The following is a 16,790-nucleotide window of genomic DNA, read 5'->3' as shown; positions in this document are numbered from 1 at the left end:
CTCACTGGGTTTGAATAAAATCAGTCCTGCAGTGGAGAGATTCTTGTTCCTTTCTGCACTTGCCCAGGACCCCCTGAAGGATGCTGTCTCCTGAGAGGGGGTAGAAGCACCCATGATGGAAACTGCACTGATTTCACCTACCTTCACCCTTGATTCCCCTTTCAGAGCACAGTTGGAGAGAATCGATGGCTTCAAGGGCACCTGATACAGCTGCTAATCAGTTACTGTGATTTGAACACAGCGGCAAGATGGGCTCAACGCTGCAATTTGCCTAAGGAGATGCTACCTTATGGAGTGGCCGATGAGCTTCAAAAGCTTCAGATCCAAGAGAGGTAAATACTCTGTTTTGTGCCTTTTCACTGTAGATTACTTATCATACAAGGGCTACATATTTGCTTAAAGTTATCTGCCATAATGCTTCCTTGGGGAGACAATTTTGCAAAAACTTCCTCCATTTACTCAGATCACATCTTGGCCATGTATGTGCTGTATTTCCTTTTCGTAAGCCTGGAAATGTCTATGCAAGGTACCTTTTACACTGACTTCTGAGTACTTAGAAGCTGTACGAGGTTGCTTCATGCTGCAGAGGGGTCTTCAGACTCCCTCTGCCAGATCAACAGTGCAAATGAAATGGTGTCAGTAGGATCTGAATATGCATCTGTTTTACTAAGTTGATTACACATCTCTCAGTTATCTATATTCTCTGCATTCCCCACTGTACTGTAATTGGGTTTAATGCCTTTGAGGAGACTTACGGCCAAGAAAATAATCTTGAAGTTCCTTAATTTTTCCTAATTGTATTTATTTTCTTCCTCCTTTGACAGCTCATAAGCCATTTTTCATCCCAGCCTGTAATTTTTGCCTCATCCAAAGCTTTCAAAAGTAATGGGGATTTTTGACCTTTGGGGTCAGATCCCAGAAGAGCTGCATTAATTGAATCTGGGATAAAACCAGACTCTCCGGCACAAATTCACCAAGTGAGCTTAAGAAGTATTTAGCCCCCTAATTAGCCTCTGTCCCCTTTTCTTCCTCTAATGCTATCCCAATGACACAATGCTGTGGTTCCTCCCCTGCTTTGGGACCAAGGTGTTGGATGCAGTGGATTAGCCTGCAGTAGCTGCAGTTCCTTCCCCAATGGGAGCTTCATCCTGTTGCATGAACTGAAACAACAGTACAAAGGAAGAAGTAAAAAAAAAAAAGAATTGAAAAATCCTTATATTAAGAAGAGTTCTTACAACTCCTTGACTTCAAGTGCACAGAACTGTGCAAACAACGCCAGTCAAGGATCTCTGTGAACCGGTTGGTTGGTGTAGGAGGAGCAGGGGGGAAGGGTGGAGGGAAGAGGGTGGCCAGGTTGTATGCTGTGTGTAGGCAAAGCTGTGTGAAGTTGAAAGAGGCTCAAAATTTAGGAAGGCACATAGAATCATAGAATCATAGAATCATTAAGGTTGGAAAAGACCCCCAAGATCATCGAGTCCGACCACTAACCCATCACTGCCAAGTCCACCACTAAACCATATCGTCAAGCACCACGTCTTCCCTTCTTTTAAATACCTCCAGGGATGGAGACTCCACCACCTCCCTGGGCAGCCTGTGCCAGGGCCTGACAACCCTTTCGGTGAAGAAGTTTTTTCTAACATCCAACCTAAACTTCCCCTGGTGCAGCTTGAGGCTGTTTCCTCTCATCCTGTCGCTTGTTACTAGGGAGAAGAGACCAGCCCCCCCCTCACTCCAGCCCCTCTCAGGCAGCTGCAGAGAGTGAGAAGGGCTCCCCTCAGCCCCCTCTTCTCCAGGCTAAACCCCCCCAGCCCCCTCAGCCGCCCCCCAGCACACTTGTGCTCCAGACCCTGCCCCAGCCCCGCTGCCCTTCTCTGGACACGCTCCAGCCCCTCAAGGGCCTTCTTGTCCCGAGGGGCCCAAACCTGAGCCCAGCATTCGAGGTGGGGCCTCCCCAGGGCCGAGCACAGGGGCCCCATCCCTGCCCGGCTCCTGCTGGCCACACCAGGGCTGACACGAGCCCGGGGGCTGGTGGCCTCCTTGGCCACCTGGGCACTGCTGGCTCATGCCCAGCCGGCTGTCAGCCAGCACCCCCAGGGCCTTCTCCGCCGGGCACTTCCCAGCCCCTCTGCCCCAGGCCTGCAGCGCTGCCTGGGGTTGGTGTGACCCAAGGGCAGGACCCGGCACCTGGCCTTGTTGAATCTCATACTGTTGGCTCCAGCCCAACGATCCAGCCTGTCCAGGTCCCTCTGTAGGGCCATCCTGCCCTCCAGCAGAATGATGCTTCCACCCAGCTTGGTGTCATCTGCAGACTTGCTGAGGGTGCACTCAACCCCCTCATCCAGATCATCAATGAAGATATTGAACAGGACCGGCCCCAACACTGAGCCCTGGGGAACACCACTCGTGACTGGCCGCCAACTGGGTTTTACTCCATTCACCACCACTCTCTGGGCTTGGCCGTCCAGCCAGCTTTTAACCCAGTGCAGAGTGCACTAGTCCAAGCCGTGAGCAGCCAGCTTCTCCAGGAGAGTGCTGTGGGAGACAGTGTCAAAGGCCTTACTAAAGTCCAAGCAGACAACGTCCACAGCCTTCCCTTATCCACTAAGCAGGTCACCTTATCATAGGAGGAGACCAGGTTAGTGAGGCAGGACCTCCCTTTCATAAACCCGTGCTGGCTGAGCCCGATCCCCTGGGTGTCCCGCATGTGCTGCGTAATGGCATTCAGGATGATCTGCTCTATGATCTTTCCCGGCACCGAGGTCAGGCTGAGGGGCCTGTAGTTCCCCAGATCCTCCTTCCGACCCTTCTTGTAGAGGGGCATCACATTCGCTAGTTTCCTAGCTGACCAGGACTGCTGATAAATGGTGGACATATAGCCACCTAAACTCTTTGGAGCTGACTGATCCTCACAGGAAGCTAGATCTGGAGGAGTACCATGGCTTTGTAGTTCTGGTTCTGGGAATTCTGTGCTGTGTCTCTTTGGGAAAGTGGCCCAAGATCATCCTCTTCATGCACCAATATCCCAGGCAGTTCTCAGCTATGCTGTGTGGAGGAAGAAAGGCTGTATTTGAAAAAATGACTCAATGCAGATGATTCGCTGAGCCCCAGTAAAGCACTTTTATACTCACATGAGTGATGGTGTGTCTGCCATGCTTCAGTCATTCTGTCCACAAGGTGTTTAACCAGAGGTATTAGTTATTCAGAGTTATTCAGCAATAGCCATGTTTGGCACCCTTTTTTAAACTTTTAGTTTCCACCCCCCCCCCCGCAGAAAGACCTGCACATATGCAGGCTGCTGCAAGTCTTGAGGAACTGCAGAGCTTGCAGGTGATACTGCATGAGGGTCCTGTTAGGATCTCGCCCAGGACTGCACAGGAGATCTGGAACCTCGGGCCGGATGAGGTCTGGCTGGTAGAACCACATGCAGCCCTGTAGCCTCTGTGCCCACGCATGCCCGTGAGCCAAACTCCTGCAAGGCTGCAGGCTGCCACGGTCCTTGGGTTCAGAGTAATTAACACAGTCGCCTTGCTGGCCTGCTACAGTCATGCAACATTTTCTCCACTCATTCATGTGCAGGAATTCATCTAATGGGATTCTGGGCACAGAAGAAGACTTATCCCTGAATGCTCAGTGCAAATGCAGGAGAGCTCTGGGCTGTGTGGTTGGGGTGCAGCGTAGCTCAAAGCCTTGCTGTCTTGAGGAGCAATCGCGTGTTTCGCAGCAGAGTCAAGGCTTTTGTCAAAAACAAAAGAGAGGAAGCGGTGGTAATTTTGGGGTTCCTTTGGACTCTTGCATCGCTGTACACATCAGTCACCTTAATCCAGGGTGTTGTGCTTGACTGGACTTGGCACCATTTGCCTGATTTCTCTCTCTTACCCTCATTGGTGAAATGTCTTGGGTTTTTTTTTTAGCATGGAGATTGGTGTTTCTAGTTCAGAAGCCACGTGAGATTAGAGGAAATTTTGTGGGAAGATCTTGACCACTCCCAAGAGGTAACTAATTTACAGCTTTGTGCAAGCTGATAGCCCATATCTTTAGCATCCTGCCAATGTAGCCCTTGAAGCCTGTAATATGAAGGAGTAACTTCATATATGGAGCTGAACTTCTCAGTGTATGTGGTGGAGATTTGAATCTGATTTGAAATGGACTGTGTGTCTGGCAGAGTGGATGACGACATCATACACTGCCTGTTTGGGGAGGAATAAAGCCATCAGAAAGTCGATGATCACTGCTTCCTGGGTAGCAAGAAGGATGCTTTCAGCGCTGTGCTCTTGGTGTGGAAGCGGAGGCAAGGTCCCACTCGGCATGGCTGTTGTAGGAGTCTGCACACCCATGCTCATCTGCTGCCGTGTGTGGTCTGGGGCTCTCTCCTGTTCCTGCAGAATGCGCAGTTGTACGCAGATGATTTGGGTGCTCTCTTTTACTTTATGTTCTTAGTGCAGGACTGTCCTACTGGTGTCTTTTGTCAGAATTGTGAACTCCAGCTAACAGTTAGGACCTGTCACTGGCTGCCTGGTTAATGCTGACACGTCACTAGGGGATAAGGAGACCTAATGAGGCATTTTGAGAAGACTAAGCCTGAGACTGAGCGAGGTTACCTGCTCTAACTGGTTTATCATCAGGTTTGTTGTCTTCAACATTACAGCAAATTTCCATCTCCTGGAAGAGGTGTTTATGCAAAAACTGCGGCTTTCATAACTAGAAATCATATTTTTGGAGCGTAGATTGGGCTAACTTGAATTATGTAGAAGTTGAATGAGAGCACGGTGTATTATTATTTTTTAATGCTGATGATTTTGGGAGGGTCTCACAAATGGCCAGTTCATGTGCTGAGTTTCACGGATCTGATCCTTCTCCTAGTGCAGATCTGCACTAGTTCATGTTCAAGCCCCACGTAACCTCAGGAAATATGACACAGATGTAATTGTCCTCAAAACACTGTCTGCAAAGGCCCACTTCTTCAAACAGTACATGGCTTTCTGGGGGCACAGGAAACTCTTGTTGGTCTAAGGCATGCTTCTGCTTAGCGCTGATGCATTGCTGGAGCTGCCCTCCTCCTCTCTCCTGAAGCTGCACCAGCCGCCAGTTGGGAGCCAGAAGGTTTTTCCGTGAGGTGTAACCCCTCAAAACACAAAGGGGTAGTTAACAGGAGTGTGACTGAGCCACAGCCTCTGTGCATCTGGAAGGATAGAACAGCACTACATCTCTCTGCTCTGGGAATCCTGGGTTGTGTACGGGTGGAGAGAAGGCCTACCAATTAGGATGTGCTCTGCCACTCATGAGGAGTTGTGACAGATGAGTAGACCCCTTTGTGCCCCAGTTTACTCATGCAGTCATGATACCTGCTGCAGTAGCTGCTATCAAATCAGCAGAGCCATGGAACCTAATAAAGCAGTCTGGCTGCCCTGTTCATTGAGGTAACAAAGCAGCAGGTTCCCAGAGAGGGTGTTCACGCTGTAGGGAACTAGGTGGTACCAGCATATAAATGACATCATCTCTGCCGCTGGTCACACCACATGTGGCTCCTGAACTCTGCAGGTGAGAATATTCCTGGAGACCTGAGACTGCACACCTTCATTAAATATTTTACACAAATATTGACTTCCCCATGCACACAAACCCACAGAAAAGAGTGTTTGTACAGTGAAAGCTGCTATGCTACAAAATTAGTCACACAGTCCCCTAAACATAAGGTTAGTAAATAGTTTCTCAAATAATAAACCATTTCAAGTCTCTATGGGAAAGAGACGGTCCAGAAATTTTTATTAGTTTCTTTCCTCTGATTGCATCATCTGCCTGAGATACCACCGCAGGACGCTGACCTTCCAGTTACAAGGCCATTTCAAGGGACTCTGCTGCATTTTGTAAAGAAAATGTGCTGTGTAAGATCCTGCTGTAGGAAATCAGTTAGCTCATTTCTGCAGGCAGCTCCCAACATTCCCTGGGTATTAATACACAGATACTGAATTTCTCTGTGTGGTGCCATCTGAAACCCGAATGGAGGGAGTAGCACAAGCAAGGTCTGCAGGTTCAGCTGGCTGTCTCCCCCTAAATATAGAAGGTTTTGAAACTATTTCTGAACTTTTCTCATTTTATCCCTGTGTAATGTAGGACAACTGTTCTTGTGCAACCTATGTGGACATTTTACAGGAAGGGGATGGAGGAGAAGAAGCTGCATAGCATCAGGGAGGTCCCTGAAGCCTTCCCAAGACATTGCACTATCAAATGATGAGGCAGATTCACCCATTCCAGCTGGCAGTGATCTGAGCATGGAGCAGGCTGAAAGTCTCTTTCTGAGCCAGTTTATGCTGTGGGGAAGTGCAAAGCTCCTGTTCGGACACAGTGCTGGTCGGAGCTGACTCCTCTGTTATGTGTTACACTGTGGGAGCTAGCAGACTTCCATGTTAACCTCAAGGGCAAAAAGCAGTAAATCTAAAATGCGTTGTCTCTGAATGTGGAAACAGCTGCCCAACCTTGTCATCCAAGTTGCATCAGTTCTGGGAAAGAGAGCTGAGCTTTGAGGCCAAGGCTTAGGACTCTGACTCCAGCAAGTGTTTTGGTTTGGGTGCTCTCTGCAGTGCTTGTACGTGGTGAGGTCTGGGATACCTTACCATTTCTGTGGTGGGAATAAAAAGAGAGGATGAGTCCAGGTAGGGAGGCTGAGATTACAGGGGCAATGAGGAAAGGGAGGTAAGAGAAAAAGTTGAGTGGCATGGGGAACTAGAGGCCAGGGTGAAATAAGGGGCTTAAGACTTCCTGATGTTCCTCCAATCCAGGATTTCTTCTCATTGCATGGCTTAAAGCTGTTGCATCTGGTTCTGTGCAGGGTAGAAGAGGCCACAAAAGCAGATAATTATGAAGAAAGTAAGAAGAAGGACTATTACCAGCTTCCTATTCCACGGGCAAGTATTCACTTCCTGCAGACATGGGAAGAGACACTGCAGTGCTGGGAGAAGGTGCTGCAGGTGAGTGTTACTCTGATATTTACTTTGCAGGATCAAGGAGCAGAAACTCCATAACAGGCTGGTACGCAGGGTTGTATGTGGGCTGCTGCCATCAAATGTCTCCCTCCCCAAGTCAAGAACAGCTGCTTCCTTTAGGCTTGTCTGATTTGGGGAATGTGCCAGGAAAGGTCCCCATGGCGGGTAGCTCAGGTGTGCTGTGAAAGTTACTTGTCTCTGTAGCAGTCTGCACACTAGCAAAGAAATGCAGTTGTTGGAAGGGAAACGCTTGTGTTCTGGACAGGGACTGTCCAGGCTACTTTCAAGTGTAGACAGTCTCTAAGTGAAGAGCCTTTTGTCCATGTTGCAGCCTGGGCAAGTTGTTGGCATTGACATGGAGTGGAGGCCTTCGTTCGGCATGGTCGGGAAGCCCCGTGTCTCCCTGCTTCAAATTGCTCTGAAAGATGAGGTGTTCCTGCTTGACTTGCCACGGCTCCTCGAGCAAGCTGAGACGGAGGGTGAGAAGGAGAAGCTGCCCCACTTTATCCAGATGCTCTATTCAGATGCAGCCATCACTAAACTAGGTAACGTGCGTCTCATCTCTCTGCCTCGGGTCTTTACACAGCTTCTTCTGTGTAATTCCTAGATCCTCCTGGGGTTGTCATTCCCTAAATTCATTTTTCACAGAACCAGCTTTTGTAGCCCGAGTATTCAAATACTGCCATGCCAGTAAGCAGGGTGACCAGTGTAACTGGGAATGATAGAATTGTCTCCCCATTTCAGGTCAGGCCCAAGATTTCTGATTTAGACTCTCCCCTCAGACTTGGAGTTATCTTAGTTCCGTACTGAACCCTGACTTGCACCCAGCCTTCAGTGGTCTAGGGAAATCTGCCATCCAGAGCTTTCTGGATTTGCTGGCCCTGTCCCAAAGCTGCTGTGCTGGACACCAGAGCTCTCCAGCTTACCATACCTAGTTTTAGATTCTGTTTGGAGGCTTTTGCAGGAGTTATTAAACCCGGAGTTCAAGGCCAAATTCGTAATTACCTTTCACTGACCTAGCAGATTTTAAGTTGATCTTAAACTCAGCTTTTTTATCCACCTCTTCTGTCCCAATCTTGATCTGCAAGAGTATCCCTTAGGAGCAGGATAGATGGGAGTCTGCCTTTCCACCTGTCTGAACAGTTGTTCCACCGATGTTTATACATACATTGTCAGCATTTTGTCTCTGAACTAGAAAAAGCTGCAGTGCATTAGCCATGGTTTGAGTTTTCCTACCTGTGTGATTTGGGCTTTTGTTTTCTCCAGGTTATGGGATGTCTGGAGACCTTAACAGCCTTGCAGCCACGTGGTCTGCTTTGAAAGACACGGATAAGCAAGCGCAAGGTGTGGTGGACTTACTTAGAGTAGACAAACAAGTAAGGATGAACACATGAAGACATGGAAAATTGTGTCTCCTCCGTGAGCTCGTAGATAACTGTCATGAATTCACAGCATTGTCTTTTTGTATCCTGTATTGGCAGGGATACAGCTAAATGAGTAAATAGACCTTTTCCACTTGGGGTTTCCAGGGTAATGTAATTCTGTAAAGAAAGTCAGAAGCATTTCGTTTTCGTCAGCTAAAAAGTTAGAGCTTGATACACTAATAACATTTTTCATAGCCTTTACAACAGCTATGAAAAAGCAATTGAAATGGAGGCATAGCTCCTTTCAGCTAGGACAGAGTTGCTAAGGACAAGTCTTACTTGAACTCAGTAAGAGAAAATTCTTATAGAAATTCTGATGTTCCAAGATCGTGCAGTATTGGAGCAGATATTATGGAGTTAAAGATTTGTAGAGAACTTGCAATGTTTGTAGGAGGGCTGCTGGTGGATTCAGCACAGGAATTTCTGTTTAGCTGAAGTACAGCTGTCTCTGGATTTGCTCACAGTAGTTTTTAGCAGTCTGCAGAAATGTTAAAGACCGCCGTTTTAACGGGTAAAATTTACAGACCATGTTTAAAGCTGTGAGTTGAGGTGAACCCAGATCTTTGGAACTGATAGCTTAACCTGGGAAGTGCTTCAGGGTCAGAAGTACCTGCCAACAGTTATTGCCTCAGCTTGATCTGAGACATGGCAACTGCAGAAAGGCCATTGCCCACTGAGTTACAGGAACACCTCTTCTCCCTGGAACTGGAAGGAGAAAGGTGCTGAACTACTGCTGCTATACTTTTATTGAGCTGGTGCCCAACAGCCTCCAGCATGGCTGAGCACCCTGCAAACCTCTGAGAAGTAACAGTCACAGCCCTCCTGCTCTGACACAATGCTGTATGATAACGTGCTTTTTTTCCTTCCCTGGCTATGAAACAGATTTCTTTCCAGCAATTGTGTTTGTTAAACAAGTAAGCAGATACCATATATATCTAATGCCATCCCAGCCCTTCTCTGAGACAACGGGATTCAACATGCCAGACAAAAGATAAAAATGATAGGGTTGCTGCGTGGCCCACTGGAATACAAGGTGTTGTAGAAATTGTTTTATAACCATGTGTTTTGTATCTTTTTCTTTCCATCAGCTGCAGAAGAGCTCCATTGACTGGAAGAAGGGTGACCGGAAGGTCAATGTACTGTCCCCGGAGCAGAGCTGTGAGGATAGAGAGTTGAGGCAGCCGGAGAAAGGACTCAGCCTCTTGGTGCAACATGTGCTGGGGAAGCCTCTAGATAAAACAGAGCAGCTGTCTAACTGGGAGAAACGGCCTCTCCGGGAGGAACAGATCCTCTATGCAGGTCTGGTCACTGACTCCGTGGCAAGGTGCTACAGATTGTCCGTTACAGGCTGTGTTTGTCTGCTCCGTATCACTAGGAAAATCATTAAGTAACAAATGAAGAAAATGGCTTTGCAGATTAGTTCCTGTTCAGAGAAGCCAGCACATGTTGTGTTTATCCTTTTGTGGACGTGGCTTTAATGGTTGAAGTTTAAACTGTCCAGTGATTCATTATTTCCCTTATGAAAGAATTCCTGTGCTTTGCAGATTTTGTCTGATGAAACATCACCTCAGTGGAAACTCCTCTCAGTAACTGAAAGGAAGAAAGTCCACTTCCTTCTGCCTCTCATTTCACAGCCTGTCTGGGAAACAAGCGCTGTGTCTATTTGTCATAGTGAAGTGCTTGTTAGAGTAGGGTTAAAGATGGGTAGACGTGGTGTCAGCTGCAGCACAGAGCTGGTACTGTGGAGGGACTAGTGGAGTTTAATGCTGATTATCCCAGAGTCAGAAGTCTGGGACTAAATCTTTTCCTGAGGCATCAAAGGACAGTCTACTGAAGAGAACTAGCCCTTTGTTAAATTCAACTATCCTTGAAGCTGACACAGTTCCCACAAAAGTTAATCACCAGGACTTGTAAAACTGGCTTGGAGACAGACAGTTCCCGTTGCAAGGAGCAGAGGCCGCATGGCAGTGCGTGTGGGCAGGCGATTGCAAACAACTCAGTTTAAGATATTGCATGTAGTAGGGAAGTTACCTTCCCGTAGCTGGAATGTGATAATAAAGTGCGGGCAGCCGCCGCTCAGTAACAATGCAGAGTGAGGTGGGTTGGCTGAAGCTATCGTGTGGTGGCTTGAGCAGGCACACTACAATTTGTATTACATTAGAGTCAGAGACAGCAGAGGGCCTGTCGCTCTTTGAGCTCCTTCGCCTTGACTCTTTGTGTTTGGGTGTTAAGTTGTGATGCTCACTGAACCAGAAAGAGTGCAGGGTGCAACATCAGTAAGTTGGAGCTTCACAGGCTGGTTGCATGCAGTGCCATTTACAAAGGTGAGGGCTCTTCCTTGCATCAGGAAAGCAAAAGTTTTACTTTTGAATGAAACCAGATGAGGCTCTTATTCCCTTAATTTCAGCTTCAGATGCGTACTGTTTGCTGGAGATCTACGAGAAACTCTGTAAGGACCCAGCAAGCTTTGGTCTGAGTTCAGACCTGACAGAGAGTCTGGTGGGAAAGCCAAGCGTAAAACCCAGGGCAAAGAAGCAGCTGCATAAACAAGAAGTACCGTCACCTTCTGGACAGGTTTGTAAACATCTTCAAAGAGCTGCATGTTGCTCAAGACCCCTGCAAATCATATGTTGCCTTGTCTCTCAGTCACACTGTTAGCTATGCCTGGCGTGCCTGTTTGTAGTCTGTTCTCAGGACAATTGCAGCAAACATCTTCCTCGCTCCTCCCCTTTACTGGTAAGATGTGCTTTCTCCTTCGCCCTGGTTCAGCATTCCCTGCAATTTTAGGTTCATCTTTGCAAAACGTTGGTGCAGATCTGTGTGGCAGAATCCAGCTAACCTTGCTGGTAGAAATGCTCCTGCCACATTTCCTTAGTGGTGTGGGTCTGAATTCTGTGGCCTATGTGTTGCATCAATGAGGTTTCAAAACTGACTTCTTTACTTTTGCTTTTAACTGAGCTTCCAGACTTTGGTTTCACCTTGAGAATGCCTCCTTTATTGCGTCTGGAGCAGAAGTCCGTAAAGTTAAAAATGAACAATCGATCAAAAAAGTCTTTCTGCTGATGGCTTTTCTCTGTCTCCCTGCCCACCACCACATACTCCATTACCAGCCTCCTCCTGCAATGTATGTTGTGACAGAGCCATAAAATTCCACTGGCCACAACTTGGAGCTGTGTGACTCTGCTTAAATATCTTGGAATGTGACTGCTCCGTCTCTCCTACTAATAAAATTTTACTTTTAAAATGCGACCATCTGGTTGTTTATGCGCCTATGAAAACATTAGCAGAAAAAGAGTTTTATTTATTAACTGTGAAGACTCACTATGGCCGTGTATCATTCTGAGTAGTCCCAAAATTGTATTTACCTCCTGAAGTCAATACTACCTTCCATGGTTGGACTGAGATGCTATTGATTATAGCCACCTTTTCAGGATCCTCCTTACCAAGTGTGTGTAAATGTACAGTATCACATTAGTCTTAGGCAGTAAAACACAAAGCTGCTCGGTAGTTTCCTCAGCACTCTGTGTTCATGGGAATGTTGTATGTTACAACAGATTTGACTGGCTGCTGAAGAGATGGGAAAAGTAAGTACTTCAGGCTTGAATTACCTTGTGAACTCATGGGTCATCTTTGTGGTCTGTACAGTCAGACTCATTAACCGAGAGGTGGTTGGTAAAACCTGGACTGGGGCTCAGAAGAGCAGACTTCTCCTGACTGCATCCTGCATGACTCCAAGCTCTCTTTCCCAGTGTTTCCTGGGCTGCTGTCTGAAGTGGGGCTAATGACACTATTCTCCTTTATAAGCTTTTTGCTCTCTGTTGGCATGAAACATGAGAAAAAAGCTACGTATGACATTGCTGGCCATTGAATAAACACTAGCTACGAGCCAGCTGCTGCTCCTTCACAGCTGTTTGAATAGAAGCAGCAGCACAGGGTTAGTGTCTTCCAACTGCCTCAACATCGAAAGGTCAGCTTGATCCATTATCACAGCACTCTGATGTTTCAGGACACAGCTGCATCCACCAAAGTCCTTGCAGGAGCCGGTGACAGTCCAGTCTACCCAGTGCTGCAGAACTTTGAGTGCATGTACCAGCTTCGGGGAGGTGCAGCACCTCTCAGATTGAGCTGTCAGATCTGAGCTCGTTCACGTGGTCAGCCCAGGTGTGTCTGCAAGGTGTGCTGCATTTCCAGGCCTGAGGCAACTCCTGCAGAGCTGGTCTGCAGTGCCACAGTAACTCTGGTTCCAAAGAGACCGTAGCCCTGCATAGTTGGTGGCTGTGTCCTTCAGTCATCCCAGCTGATTCAAGTTCCTGGAGGCAAAGCTGAATATTGGAGATTCCTTAATAACTTCCCTTCTCCATGAATTTAGCTATTGTACTTCTGGGAGCCTACCAACGACAGAGTCTCCAGCTGCAGGAACTCCCCCAGCAGCAGACATTTGAAATAAAATAAACAGAATTCAGACACTGCCTATTTTTAAACTTCCCAAGATAACAACGTTGACGTGGTTGCTTTGTCTACCTGTTTCTGCCTCTGTCTGTCAGATCCCTTTCCCAAACCATAACTTTGGCACATGTATATTAATTGCAGCCTAATTCACTAGGGGAATAGCAGTCTTGAAGATGTGTTGCTGTGACTTCATGAAAATGAATGTCTGTGTAGAGCAAAGAAGGCCAGGTTGGCATTTCTCCAGAGAAAGGCTGCAGGTCCCCAGTTTGGGCGGCCAGCTGGCCAGTGAGTGAATAGATAATTCAGAGTTAGCCCCATCATGTGCTGCCTCCTGCCCAAGTGGTAGGTGGGCGATGTAGAAAAGACATGAAGGAAGAACTAGAGGTGTTGCAGAGCACGGGGGAGGTTGTAATACAGGTGGTAGGGGACAGTTGGATTTGCTATGGTGGGTGAATGCAGGGAGGCAAAACACAAATGTACTGGAAACCAGCCTTCTGTTCTGCTTCTTACGGATCTCTTGCCTTTCTGTAGCAATGCAAAGGATCCAAAAAGGAGACCTCATGTCCCCCTGCTCCCATCTCCCCAAAGGAGTTCAGTGTGGTCTGCGATAACATGCTGCAAGGCCTCGGGCGCTATCTTCGCTGCCTTGGTGTAGATGTCCGGATGCTGGAGAATCAGGATGACCATAGGAAAGCTGCTGAGGTCAGTCGTGTGTGTGTGTGTGTGTGTGCGCGCGTGCGTGCGTGTGTGTGTGTGTGTGTTCATAGCTCCCATCTGTGCTCCTTGGGGAAGCCCTGCTGCTTACTGAATAACTGCAGTGGTTACTCACTCGCGCTGATCAGGCAGGAGCTGCCCAGTGCATCCTGTGCCCATGCTGAGACCCAGTCCTCTGGTTCAGTCTGAGAAGCTGTGCCACGTGGTGTCTGGCATCAGCTAGGCCCTACAGCAGTGTGTGAGCCGAGGCCTCTCTTTCCAGGAGGTGGGAGCTGAGCACAGAGTGCTGTGCTCTCACACCTTATTTGTGTCGGTGTGTTAGTGTCATTGACAGCTGGGATGTTTCAAGTCATTAGAGGACCGCAAGCAGAGTGTAAAGGTGTGACCTGCAGACTCAAGTGTCTTTATGGGGAGGTGGTGGTAGATTTGCAACAAGACAAAAATCAGGAAGGAACCCAAAATTCGCTTAGTTTCTAATGGACTCCAATTTGTGCTCACAGGGAAGGTATTTGCCTGCCTTGTGCCTTGGTCAATTGAGCAGAACCATAATCAAAAGATGGCTGTGCAATATGAAAGGGAAAATTCCCATAATAAGTTGCCATATAATGTCCTGGCTGGCTACCACCTTGTGAGATGACTCAAAGGTGTTCGGCCACAATTTGAAATGAAATGTTTGGGAAAGGAAGAGTCTCTAACATACGTGGGGACAACGAACGTTGATCTGGACTCCCATAACAACTTTGACCCTCTGCCTCTCAGAGAAGAGACACATGCTTCTTCATTTCAGACATACTTCTGCCATGCCAGAAACGGAGATATCTAGCCCACACAGTGAGTCGCTATCAAATGTGCACTGATCACCCAGCCTGGTTCACAGGATGTTTCCTCTTCAGATGTCTGCTTGGCCTGAGTCCGGGGCAGGCTCTAACTTCTGCAGAAATAATTAATATCTCTTCTCTGCCAAACTTGCACAAGTCATTTAAACAAACTAGTTCTCACTGCCTCCCTCCAGAGCCCCGTCTCCGCTTCTCATCCTGATACCTTATCGTGCTATGGACAGGATGTTTTACATTGCTTTCTCTATGGTGACTGGACAAACATCCTTTCACTATCAAAAGCCCTTGGAGTGTTACTGTATTGCAGAGCCTTTGATCTGTGCTTGGGTAATCAAAGATAAAAATAGACTTCTCCTGCTTTATATCTGACTAGTCCTGATTTAATAAAAGTTGAATGTTGACCATCCTACGCCCAAAAACTTGTAACTGTTATTGCAAAAGCCAGGAGAAGGGTTTGGATTCTGGCCACTGAATACACGACAGACAGTTCGGGTGTTGTCCCAACACAGTCTCAAACTAGTGTCACCATGAACACGTAAATGTGTACAGAGGTAGTGTTTGTTCTTCATTAAAGTCACAGAATCACAGAATGCCAGGCTGGAAGGGACCTCAGCGATCATCTAGTCCAACCTTTCTGGGAAGAGCCCAGTCTAGACAGGATGGCCCAGCACCCTGTCCAGATGACTCTTGAAGGTGTCCAACGTGGCTGAGCCAACCCCTTCCCTGGGGAGATTATTCCAGTGGTGACTGTCCTCACTGTGAAAAATTTCCCTCTCGTGTCCAATGGGAATCTCCCCAAGAACAACTTGTGTCCATCCCCCTTGTCCTCTCCATGCGACTCCGTGTAAAAACGGAGGTTCCATCTTCTTTGTAGCTACCCCTTAAGTACTGGTACATGATTTATCAGTCATATTACACACCTCCTTGTGCCAAGAACTCCTGAATCACCTGGCTTTCGCTCCTTATTCTCATTCCTGTTGCTTGTTAAAGTGACTTCAAGTATTGGTAGGCAGGTAGGTCTTGTCCTTCACCCTCTATTGTTTGAGATCGAACTTAAACGCCTGAGAGCTTTGTAGGCTGTGCGTGGGCAGCTGTTTTGTTTTTTTTTTTCTTTTGTCTGTGTGTGGCAGTAATTGGTTTGAGAAAACCCATTCCCAGGCTGAACTTGAAGTCAGTGTCCTGTGTACTGCTTCGTGTTGTGCTGCTATTATTGGCTAAATCTTTTATCTTGGACAACAGTTGTCATGGCAGGTTTATCAAGCCGGCTCTGCAATCTCAGATCTGCCAGCCCATGAGAGCAGGACCCGACACCACAAGCCAGTGCATTCCCCTGCTTGCCCACATTCAGCTGCTGTGAGATGACACTGGTTTGCATTCTGCGTATTTAATGGTGCTATTTAATTAGGACTTGAATCGAGAAGTGACTGATTAAAAGTTACCTGTCGTAAGCGTAGACACAGAAGAATCTTTAAAAATGGAAAAACAGTGGAAAATCATACTGAAGATTTCTCCAGTTAAATCTGTCCTCATGTTGAAGGCAAAGAGCTCACAGTCCATCCTTACAAAAACATTTTAGCCTCTGTTGATGAGCACCAGCCTCCCTGAGAAGAGCAGCTTTATGTCCAAGTACGGGTCCTGTGTCATTTCCTAAGTCTTCTCATTTGGTGGGGTGGCAGTAACACTTTTACCCTTTTACGTTTATATCCTAGCTGCTGTAGCACAATGCACACAAGTATTTGGCAAAGCAGGTATGCAGCTGGGGGGTGAAATTGGTACCAGATGTGCCAGATGAGCTCCTTTACCTGACTTTAGCAGCCTGTGCATTGAGAGCTGGGGGATTCACCACATGCTTTCCCTGAAACGTGTTCTTGCCTCGCAACACTGCTCCAGTCCTGCATCTTGCGTAGGAGCCCCTTCTGGAGAGCTTTGGGTAGTGGCCCAGGCTGGCCCGATCCTGGCTCCCTGCTGTGTGTTAAAATAGGGAAGCCTCTCTCGAGAAGGGCTGTATGCATTCAGCCATTCCTCACCAGGGACTCCTGACTCTATCTCAAGGTAAAGAATGGCTCCATCTAGTAAAGAACGCAGAGATTCGATCTCTCTTATGCAGCATCCTTCTGTGCGTGCAGCTGCCATTGTGGAGGTAAGCCAACCCTCTGTATTTGCACTTACTCCTATAAGCAACATGTTATTTCCAATTAATACATTTTCCTTTACTTAAATCATGCCCTGTGCCTGTTAAGTTTCTAGCCGGGTCTTCCAGCTTGTCTTCTGCAAACTTCTCTTTGCAGGGAATCTTAAACCTATCTTTTGGACCTTCTAGATGGATAATTGGAAGGAGGTGGGAAAGTTTCAGTGGGCGTTCCTCTTTTCTCTGCAATTTTGCAGAA

At 47.5% G+C, this 16,790-nt stretch overlaps 1 protein-coding gene across 26 annotated transcripts in view; it reads left to right on the top strand.

Annotated features, from left to right (window-relative positions):
* EXD3 (exonuclease 3'-5' domain containing 3) overlaps positions 1–16,790 on the top strand; it is a 301,170-nt gene that overhangs the window by 144,409 nt on the left and 139,971 nt on the right. For all 26 annotated transcript variants that reach the window (XM_075112170.1, XM_075112169.1, XM_075112177.1 and 23 more), the window contains 7 exons: positions 166–332; positions 6,827–6,965; positions 7,312–7,525; positions 8,247–8,356; positions 9,493–9,703; positions 10,812–10,978; positions 13,385–13,555. In XM_075112170.1, the coding sequence (XP_074968271.1) occupies positions 166–332; positions 6,827–6,965; positions 7,312–7,525; positions 8,247–8,356; positions 9,493–9,703; positions 10,812–10,978; positions 13,385–13,555 (1,179 nt within the window). The remainder of the gene's footprint in view (positions 1–165; positions 333–6,826; positions 6,966–7,311; positions 7,526–8,246; positions 8,357–9,492; positions 9,704–10,811; positions 10,979–13,384; positions 13,556–16,790) is intronic.

This window comes from Phalacrocorax aristotelis, chromosome 17 (assembly GCF_949628215.1).
Source record: "Phalacrocorax aristotelis chromosome 17, bGulAri2.1, whole genome shotgun sequence".
Taxonomy (NCBI): domain Eukaryota; kingdom Metazoa; phylum Chordata; class Aves; order Suliformes; family Phalacrocoracidae; genus Phalacrocorax; species Phalacrocorax aristotelis.
The sequence above is the reverse complement of the archived record's forward strand: the minus strand, read 5'-3'. Positions and strand labels throughout refer to the sequence as shown.